Source organism: Miniopterus natalensis, chromosome 12 (assembly GCF_054644295.1).
Source record: "Miniopterus natalensis isolate mMinNat1 chromosome 12, mMinNat1.hap1, whole genome shotgun sequence".
Classification (NCBI taxonomy): domain Eukaryota; kingdom Metazoa; phylum Chordata; class Mammalia; order Chiroptera; family Miniopteridae; genus Miniopterus; species Miniopterus natalensis.
Window position 1 is genome coordinate 53,819,626 of NC_142092.1, and position 11,051 is coordinate 53,830,676.

At 39.5% G+C, this 11,051-nt stretch overlaps 1 protein-coding gene across 1 annotated transcript; it reads right to left on the reverse strand.

Moving 5' to 3' along the window:
* Positions 1-9,782: 9,782 nt before the first annotated feature.
* OR13C3 (olfactory receptor family 13 subfamily C member 3) lies at positions 9,783-10,816 on the reverse strand. Its single transcript, XM_016225024.2, has one exon. The coding sequence runs from the start codon at positions 10,758-10,760 to the stop codon at positions 9,783-9,785; it is 978 nt and encodes a 325-aa protein (XP_016080510.2). The 5' UTR covers positions 10,761-10,816.
* Positions 10,817-11,051: the final 235 nt, after the last annotated feature.

Here is an 11,051-nt window from a genome sequence, read left to right on the forward strand (position 1 = left end):
ACAAAGAGAAAGTTTCAACTTGGACAAGAGATGCAACTGAGAGAACACTGAAACTCCAAATTAGAGATGAGAAAACAGTCTCAGTTCAATTTTTTTGTGTATATTTTTTCAGGTTAAGGCCAGATGCACCTTAAAAACTTTCCATTTATTTAAATGAAAAAAATATTTACTTATGAAAACGACTTCTATTGCAGGATCTCATGTGCTAGATACTGTGCTTGAAATTAGTTTATTTGGTTGAAGTCACATGGCTAATGATGGGCAGAGACAAAACCCAAAGCCCATTCTATTTCCAGTAATTCTGTGCCCAATAGGTAGCATTAAACTCTGCATGGAAGACACGCGTCGGCAACAGAAAACAGTCAGTGAGACCACAGATACGTTGAAGTCATAAAGGCAAAACTAACCTTAATAAACAATGCACAAGGATAATGGGTAAGTCTTGAGAACTTAGTACTTCTGGTCATGATGAAAGGTGTAGGGCTGTGGGATTAAATTACATGCCCCAGAATATTTCATTTTCTGTGAAATGATTCTATACTCCCTCTACATTACTCCTTAGGGTAAATCAAAATTCCCCCCCAGTGGGGTACAGGAATTGGTGAAGGGATGCCTTAGATAAGGGACAGGAGCACTCAGATCAGCCCTGGCATGAATGGAAAAGAAGACAGCAAACACTGACTTACCAAGAAATGTGGTGATGTTCCAGATCCAGCCCCTTTGGGGTCCAGGCCTGGAGAGCCTGCTGGCTTCCACATCCAGAAAAACGTAATGACAATGTATTTAGGCCACTGAAACAACTTTTCTTGCCAGCTGCTCCAAGCCTTCCCCTCCTAGGAGAAATTCCCTCACCAGTTCTAACTCACCTTGAGCCAGTTCTGTCTTGCTGTCTTTGCCCTTCTCCCAGAAATTTAAATTGGTTATTTTGTATATTGTAGAAAACAAGGGACAGGAGGAAAGGAGCTTGTCTGTTTTGCTCATCCCTCTACACCTAGAGCCTAACAAAGCAGCTGCAGATCTTGGGTTTGGGCTAAATTGGTGAAGGTTTGCACTCTGGGTTCTTAAGCAATGTCCACGTGCAGTATTTGTGGATTCATATTTAAGAAAAAAAATTTTCTTTAAATATTTTTATTGATTTCAGAGAGAGGAAGGGAGAGGGGGAGAGAGGGAAACATCAATGATGAGAGAGTCATTGATTGGCTGCCTCCTGCTGGGGATCGAGCCTCAAACCCTGGCATGTGCCCTGACCAGGAGTCAAACTGTGATCTCCTGGATCCTAGGCCGATGCTCAACTGCTGAGCCAAGCTGGCCAGGCTCAAGAAAATGTTAATATGCCCAAATGATTCATTTTCAGCAGGCTAATTTTTTAAAAAAGTATCTTTCAGTCAGTGCTAACAAAATACCATTCATCTCATATAGACAATGCAAGTAGGAAGATCACCTAGTTGTACTCACTTGAATTGGTACAGCATGGGCTGAGCCTAGTGAAAAAGTACCTGGGACATAGAAGCAAAAGTTCTAGGTTTAAGGTTATTTTCTTCTAATATTTAGTCTCAATTTCCCCATTTGTGAAGTAGTGATAAAAATAACTGCCTTCCTTTTCTCCCACGTTTGTTTTGAGGAAAATTCAGTAGCACATGGAAACTGTTTTACGAATGAATGAGCATTATACGGAAATAACAATAATAATAAATCACAGCTATTTGGTAATAATAAATTAGTAGCTGTATTGCCTCATGCTGTTCACATTTTAAATCCATATTTAGTAATAAATTGAATTAAGGAATGAAGGGTTACATTTCCATGGTATTGAAGACTTACCTTTCTACTGATACATTATTTCCACCTCCTAGAAAAAACAGTTACTTCCTTCTTAGTATTTATGTCAGCATTCTGAATTAAGGTCAGGTTCAACAAACAATGCCAGATTCCACAGATGTGGAAGAGTAAATATTCGTAATGCCACAGTTGTAATTACTCTCCAATTCCCAAAGCAATTTAAAGTTTGAAGGATAGCTCTGTGCAACAGAGAAACTTTTGGGTGTGTCAGGGACAGTGTCCCACAGACCCAATTAAGATCGCTGTTGGGAATACACTGTGACTGAACTAAAGCTCAAAAAGGAAATGACATTCTCCTACCCATGCAACTTTTGGAAACAGGGGCAAATGTTCACCAAATTAACTTTATAAAATGTGAGAGCTTTTTAATTAAAAAAAGTTTACCAAAGCAAAGTTAATTCAAAGTAAGATCTTAATTCGAATGACAAATACCAAAGTGAAATGATGGAACTAGAAAATGATCTGAATATTATAAATTAAATAAGACAGATATCTGTTGTGAATTAAATGCACTGCCATTTAACTTTTTTGCTTAGTTTACCTTCATTCTTTTAGAAAGGTTAATGTCATGCAGGAAGATATCATCAACCTTTTCTGGAATGAAAAGAAATACAGAGAATCAATAGCATAAATAAATTTATAGGGAAAAAGTACATTCAAATTTTATGGCCAAAAAGTAAAAAAAAAAAAAAAAAAAGTCCAGAAGGCAGGCCCGCCCCTAAGAAGGAGACTCACCAACTGTGGGCTGTGGTTCCAGCTACTAACCTGGAAACAGCCCTGTCTCCCTATGGACTTGGCTCTGACACTATTTGGCTTTGACACTGCCACCATACCAGCTGCCAAGGGACCCATCAGGAGTCATGCCTCCCCATGCCACAGGTAACAGGCTTACTGACCTCAGTCCTCACTGTGGCCCTGAAGTGGCCGTGACCTGGCTCCAGCTGTTCTTAGCCAACATTAGTGTCTGTCCAGGCACCCGGTAGGAGACACACACCCTCTGAGCCCCATGGCAGGCCCTCCAACCTGTCTAACTGCAGATCCTGAATGGGCTGTAAATCTGTCCCAATCCCTTGCAGCTTTAGGCTGGGAAACTCCCTGCCCAGCCAGGGGCCTGCCTAGAGATATGACTGTCTGAACCCCTGGAGGTAGACCTGCCAACCTAAGTTTAAAGCAGTACTGGAAACTTGTTCTAACCCTTCACATCTGCAATCAGACAGGTGCACATGTCTGTGTCTCTGGAGGTAAGCACTTGACCTCAGTTTGACTGCAGATCTTAAAAGGGTACCATAACCTGGTTCCAGCTCCTCACAGCCACTGTCTAAAAATAGACCAGCCCAGAGCCCTGTTGGGAACCCTCCCAGGGACCTGAGAGAGCTACATGCATCTGTGCACCTGATCAAAAGCCCACCGTCTGTGGATCCTACAGCAGACCCTTGTTCCAAAACCAGCAATACTGACCCATGTCCTAGAGGAATCTCACCCACCCAGGTACATGAAAGTATATAAAGTATGCATCTCACTGCTGAAGATAAATGTAAACACAGACTCATATATTTTACTGGTGGCATGTAAGTCACTTTTATTACTAGTATATAAAAGACAAAAGTCATATGAATAACTTAATACCACAGAAATGTGTTAACAGAAACACAATATAGAAACCTGATACTAATTATATGAAAGGGGGGAGTAAAATGTAAAATTGCTGCAATTGATTGTGTTATGTTCATCTGAACAGACTAATAATGAGTAAAGAGAGTAAATCAATAATCAGAAAACCCCCAGCAAAGAAGAGTCCAGGACCAGATGGCTTCCATGATGAATTCTACCAAATATCTAAAAAAGAATCAATGCCAGTCCCTCTCAACTCTTCCAAAGACTTGAAGAAGGAACACTTCCAAACTCGTTTTAAGAGGAAAGCATTACCCTCATACCAAAACCAGATCAGGACAAGACAAGAAAAAAAGAGCACAGACCAATATTCCTGATGAGCATAGATGAAAAAAGTCCTCAACAAAATATAAGCAAACTAAATTCAACAACACAAAAGGATCATGCACCGTGACCAAATGGGATTTATCTCTGAACTGCAAGGATGATTCAACATATGCAAATCAATACACATGAAACTCCATAATAACAGAATAAAGATTTAAAACCATATGATTTATTCAATAGATGCCGGAAAAGCATTTGATAAAATTCAGTACCCTTTCATGATAAAAATTCTCAACAAATTAGGTGCAGAAAGAATGTACTTCAACATAACAAAGACCATATATGACAGGCCCAAAACTAACATGATACTCAAAGCTTTTCCTCTAAGGTCAGGAACAAAACAAGGATGTCCACTCTCACCACTTTTATTTAACACAGTACTGGAAGTCCTAACTAGAGCAATTAGGCAAGAAAAAGAAAACTAAGGCGTCCGCTGGAATGGACGAAGTTAAATTATCCTCATTTGCAGATGGCATGTTCTCACATAGAGAAAACCCTGAAGACTCCATCGAAATAGCTGTTAGACCTAATAAACTAATTCGGTGGAGCTTCAAGACACCAAATCAATATACAAAAATCAGTTGCATATCTATGCACATAAAACAAACTATCAGAAAGAGAAGTTAAGAAAACAATTTCACTTACAGTAGCATTAAAAAACAATAAAATACTTAGAAATAAATTTAACCAAGGAGGTGAAATATCTTCACTGAAAACTGTAAGACATTGGAACTGTATTACAAAGCTTTAGTAATCAAAGCAGTATTATACCAAAACCAGAATTATACATAAAAACAGACACATCGACGATGGAACAGTATAAATAGCCCAGGAATAAACCCAGACATATATATAGTCAATGAATCTTTGACAAGGACAACAAGAATACTCAATGGGGAAATGATAGTCTTTTCAATAAATGGTGCTGGGAGAACTGGATATCCACTTGCAAAAAATGAAACTGGACCCTGATCTTGCACACCACACACAAAAATTATTTTGAAATGTATTAAAGACTTATATTTAGGACCTAAAACCATAACAGTCTTAAAAGAAAATTTAGGGACAAAGCTTTTTGATATTGGTCTTTGCAAAGAGTTTTTGTACATGACACCAAAAGAGCAAACAAAAGCAAAAAATAAATAAGTGGGACTGTGTCAAACTAAAAAGCTCTCCATAGCCAAGGAAATCATCCACAAAATGAAAAGGCAACCCAAGGAAAGGAAGAAAATATTTGTAAACCATCTATCTGATAAAGGGTTAATATGCAAAATAAATAACAAACTCATACAACTCAATAGCAAATAAATAAATAAATAGGCAAGGAACTGAATAGATTTTATTTCAGTAAAGGCACCAAGTACACAAAAAGACCCTCAACATCACTAATCACCTGGGAAATGCAAATCAAAACCACAGTGGGATAGCTCCTCATATTTTTAGGATGGCTGTTATCAAAAAGTCAGGTGATAAACAAGTGCTAGCGAGGATGTAGAGGAAAGGGAATGTTTGTACGCTGTTAGCAGGAGTGTAAATAAATGCAGCCATATGGTAAACAATATGTATGTTCCTCAAAAATTAAAACTAGAACTACCTGTAATTTAGCAATCCCAGTTCTAGGTGTATTTCCAAAAGAAATGAAATCAGTATAAACATTGTATTGTATACCATAAAAATATCACATGGCACAACCTAAATATATACGATTTTTATTTGTCAGTCATACCTCAATAAAGTGGAAACAATTTTAAAATATGTGGACTCTGAGAAATTAATAATCTACATTAAGAGCAGCATTTATGCATGCAGATGTACACAAACACACACGGGCACACACACACACTCACACCACAAACCATACAGTGTGCACATTAATTTTCAAATGAAAATATGTTAGGTTGTTTTGATATTATGAGAGCATAGAAGTCTAGAGCTGGAAAATCGTTTAGTAAGACTCCCCTTTCTATGGATGAGTAAACGGAGGTAAAAAGGGTGAAATAATATTCCGAAGTCACAAAGCTGCTGTTAGAATTTAATGAGGAAGAATTAAAATCACTCACCAGAGGAACCAGATAATAACAATAACGATATGGGATGAATTTTTACCAATTCTCAGACAGTGGCTAATGGACTAGCAATATGGTCTTAAAATACAGGCGGTCTACAACTGGGAGATAAAGGACTCCTCTGTGGGGTGGCATGTTATGGAAACCTTAATGGACATGAAAATGGATAATCAAAGTGGGGAATATCTGTGTCTGTCATAAAATGTTCCTTATGAATTTATAATGGGTCAGAAACAACAAATGGGAACCTTTATTCTCTTTTTGGAACATGAGATGAGAGAGCATGAAGGCATTCAAGGAGTGCAATAATGTGTGCGAAAAAGTATGTATCCCATTGTCTCTCCCTCAGGCGCTGGAAAAGTAAACACAGTTATGAGCTGCCTACTGAGAGGATCCAGGAGGCGCCACAGCTGGCAAGTGGATCGAATTGGCCCATTACCCTTGCTTCTGGGTAAATAACAGTGTTAACTGAGACAGACACTCATTCTGGATTTGGATTTGCAAACCCAGCAAGTGAAGCAAATACCTCGGCCACTACTTAAGGCCAACAGCTACAAAGCTATTTTGATTTGGATTTTGACCATCTAATTGAAGAACTCTCAGGATTTTAGTGAAATTAGATGAGCTACAAAGCATTAGACATTGTATACATTCCCATTCACAAAATGTGGACCAATGAAAATCGGAATGGACCACTGAAATCCCTGCTTACGAAATTGCGAGGGAATAAGCAACTAAAAGAATGGTTTTCAGGACTGAATAAATGTGTGTTTAAACTTAATATGCGTGGATTTAAGGAAGATCGCCATTGATATATTGTTGAGATACTTTGGGAGGAGACAGGGAGAAAAGGGTGGGAAGAATACAGGCGCTCATAGAAACTTATTGCTAAATATTCCCCTATTCCTTTGCCTGATCCTGTATTGGTGCGACACGGATTACATTCATGAGTTCCAGTGGGATGATCAATTGCTGCACATGACACCAGGACAGCACGTGTAAATATTACCACCCACATTCCTAAAGGAGGGATTCCTTTCCTTTTCTTTTTTTATTTTAAATGGGATTAATGGTTTCTTTCTCTCTCTTACCTGGTCAATGAGGTATGTTATACGCTTGTACTTAGCCAGCCCTACTCTACAAAACAGACTAAAAAAGGGGGAAATCATTGACCTTATTTAAATGGCTCCTACCTTTATGGGTTGTTCCTCTAGCTGAACCTCAGTCCTGCCCCAAGGAGAATAATCTGGATAAAAATTAATGAAAATTGGAAATAAGGAAACGATTGCTGCTCCAAAGGAAGTCTACGGAAAGCTCTTTGGCATGCTCTAAAGTATATTTGGAGGTTGCTATTATCTGTATGACAGTGTCACGGAGAAGTCAACCTTTTGGATCCAATACACATACTCAAACTCCATAAGCAGTCAATAGCGACATGTTGGAGAGATAAACCAACACTGACTGAAACGTTCTAAGAGATAGTTGCTCAAAATTGGACGAGGGGATACAACTGACACTTAAGAACTCTCCCTTTTGGCCTGAAATTCCTTCCTCCTTCAGGTCCATATCCTATACCTTTATAGGAAGGCTTTAGCCACACAGGAGTACACACTCTGAAGCCCCGTGTGTTCTTTAAGATACCCAAATCTGGGTAAGTGCTGCAAGGTTTACTTTAAATTCTAGCCTCTTGAAATTTAGAAAATCATTTTGATTATACACGGTCTGCATTATCTCAGGGCAACAATCCACTAGAGTGGAAATAATGTCTTTTACATGGCTCTTGTGTCCTCACGGCTCATAGTCCTCACCAGCACTGTCCTACGGTGCTTAACTGAAGAATGAATCATCCATATCACAGTTCATATGCCCAGGAGGCGAATTCTCATGGACTGCAATGCGAATGGTGACATTTGGATTTTTGCAACTTAATGTACATCTATATATTACATAAATATAAAATCTATAAATGGATAGACAGATGTAATTATGTCTAGGATTTGCCTCAAAATAATCTGGAAGAAGAAGATAAGTAATGATGAAAGAAAGAAGGTTGACCATGTGTTGAGAATTATTTAAGCCATGTGATTGGTACATGGTATTTTATTAAATTACATGCTCTTTTGTTGAATCTTTGAAAATGAATATTTCTAAAAGTATATTTTAAAAAATAACATATAAAACTGAGTACATACGGATAAATACAGATATAAATGTCTGTGTACATTTTTTGGAAACAGAGCTGTAAACATATTTGGGTAAAATCATATATGGTATTTAAGGTGGGTAATATGACCTTCTTGGGGCTAATTTAGCTAGAAATTGAAAAAGTTCATATCACCTGCCCTATTAATTTCACTCCTTAAAAATTTTCCTATGAAACCATAGGTGTTTTATATTTTAAAAACCCAAACTTTAACCTCGTGTTCATATTACATTAAGTGATAAATCAAAATAACAACATAGCCCGGCCGGGCATGGCTCAGCGGTTGAGCGTCGACCTAGGATTCAGGTGATCGGGGTTCGATTTCCGGTCAGGGCACATGCCCGATTGCGGGCTTGATCAATGACTCTCTCATCATTGATGTTTCTGTCTCTCTCTCTGAAATCAGTACAGATATTTAAAAAAATAATAATAACAACATAATGAATGTATGACTCCTGGCTATTAGAAAAAATATTTTAAACGTTATCTTTGGAAGGTGACCAAGTGACCATTTTTAAATATTTTTTTATTTAAAAAGTATGTATTTACTAATCAGAAAATAATATACCTAACAATATTTTGGAGATTTCTTGATTATGGGAAAGCTGGAGGGTAAAAAAGAAAAAGAAAAAAGAAACTATGATAAATTTATTGAAGAGTTTCCACTCATTGGAGAATGAAAGAACTGATTCTATTTTCCCAATCACTGTTTTAATCACTTTCTGAGCCTTTGAGAACATCTCAGATCGATTTGAAATGTTTATTTTTGGCATACAACAGCTACCTTCTCCCCTCTTCTAGACTAGATCCTCTGCTAGTCTGCAGTCTTAAGAGCTCGGCAGGCCCCCATTCATTAATACAAAAGCCAGACTCTCTTTAGAGGCTCTTTTGTAACACGCCCTCACCTGGCTGGCATTGAAAAAAATAAAAATTAAAAATAAACTTCCCCATCTTGCACAGGGACTGGGGTGGAAACACCTCCTGCCTCTCTGCTGTGCACTCCCCATAAGGTAGAACAGTCCCCTGACTATTTCTTCTCCTGGCCTGAACTTCCCTTTATATAGATACGGAGAGAACGACAAGGCGGCTGTGATTTATATTAACAGAGTGATTGTTACAGGGAGATAGCCAGCTCTTGTAATCATTGGCTTAGGGTGAAAGAGGTGCTAAGCAGTAAATTTTAGTCCTCAACTAGGAGTCTTACCTTCAATTCTGAAATTCTAGGGCACTACGAAGCTGGTGCTATGCTAAGTCCCTGCTCCACTGGGACCTGATTTTATTTATTTCCTTATTGCAAGATAAGGTAACTATGGCTCACAAAGAAACTCTATCCAATGTCATTTAGGTGGTTTGTGTAATTGCAGATGCTGTGCCCTTGCCTCTCTATTTCCTGAGCTATTTGTGATTGTTTTCTATGACATTTCCACACAGTACACCAGGAACACTCGTTTCAGATATCACCAGGGGGGCGACTCTAATAGAAGTCATTGTTCTTGTGAGGCCTGGATCAGAGCACATTGGAAGCTGGGTTTACAGCAAACTATCTCTCTCAGTAATTCTCGCTGAGCAGGGTCAGGGAAAGAAAAGGAAAGTATTTCTCCTTCACCATGCTTTCCGCAGAGGTGGTTCTTACTGACTTAGCTAGGAGTCCATCACCATGCCTACTGCACATAGACTCACATTTTCTGAATAGAAAATACTTCTTGAGTAGGTTTTTGGTTCAGTAGATACTTCACAGCAGCTTTTACATCGTTATTTCTCAAGCTATAGATGATGGGGTTTAGCAGGGGGGTCACCACCCCATAAAACAGGGAAACAAGCTTGTCTGAAGCTTGCAGCTGGCCGTCCCCGGGCCGCTCTTGAGACCTGGGCTTGGCATACATGAAGAAGATGGTGCCGTAAAATATGACCACCACGGCCAGGTGTGCGGAGCAGGTGGAGAAGGCCTTGCGTCTCCCGGGGCCCGAGTGCAAGCTCAGGACAGTGCAGAGGATGAGCACGTAGGAGAAAGCGATGGCCAGCAGCGGGAGGACCAGGAACACCGCGTTGGATATCACCATGGTGACAATGTTGAGGGATATGTCAGCACAGGCCAGCTTCAGGACAGCTAGGATCTCACATGTGAAGTGATTGATGACATTGTTCCCACAGAAAGGCAATTGCATGGCAAGAGACGTCTGCACAATCGAGTTGAGGCCTCCGGAGAGCCAGGACACAGAAGCCATCAGTGCACACACTGCCCTGCTCATGACGACGGGGTACCTCAGGGGGTTACAGATGGCCACGTAGCGGTCAAAAGCCATCATGCCGAGGAGCAGACACTCTGTTGATCCCATTGCAAACCCAAAGAACATCTGCACTGCGCATCCAGAGAAGGAAATGTTCCTTTTCTTTGAGATTAAGCTCACCAAAGTGGAGGGGACAGAGGAAGATGTGTAGCAGATATCAAGGAAGGAGAGGTTGCCCAGGAAGAAGTACATGGGGGTGTGAAGGCGGGAATCAAAGATGCTCACTATGATGAGAACACCATTGCCGGTGAGAATCACTAGGTACATAATTAGAATTAGAACAAAGTAAATGATCTCAATCTTTGGGTAACCAGAGAGCCCCAGAAGAATAAATTCTGACACAAATGTCTGGTTAGTTTTATCCATGTCATCTGCTTTCAGAAGGAAGATCTAAAATGAAATAATACATTCACTGCCAGGAAACAAATGTAGAACATCCCCTGACTGATTCATTGTCTAGACTGTATTATAAGGAGTGTGTGCTTGAAACTCTGCCATCCAGTTGTCTTCAACAATGTGTGTAACTAGAATACAATGAAACTGGGAAAGATGGAAGTGCCTATACCCATTGCTAATATATGAAGATCAACCTATAATCGGACAGACGGAAATAATCATTCCTCCTGCTGAGGGCATGTTCCTGGGTTGAGATTTCTA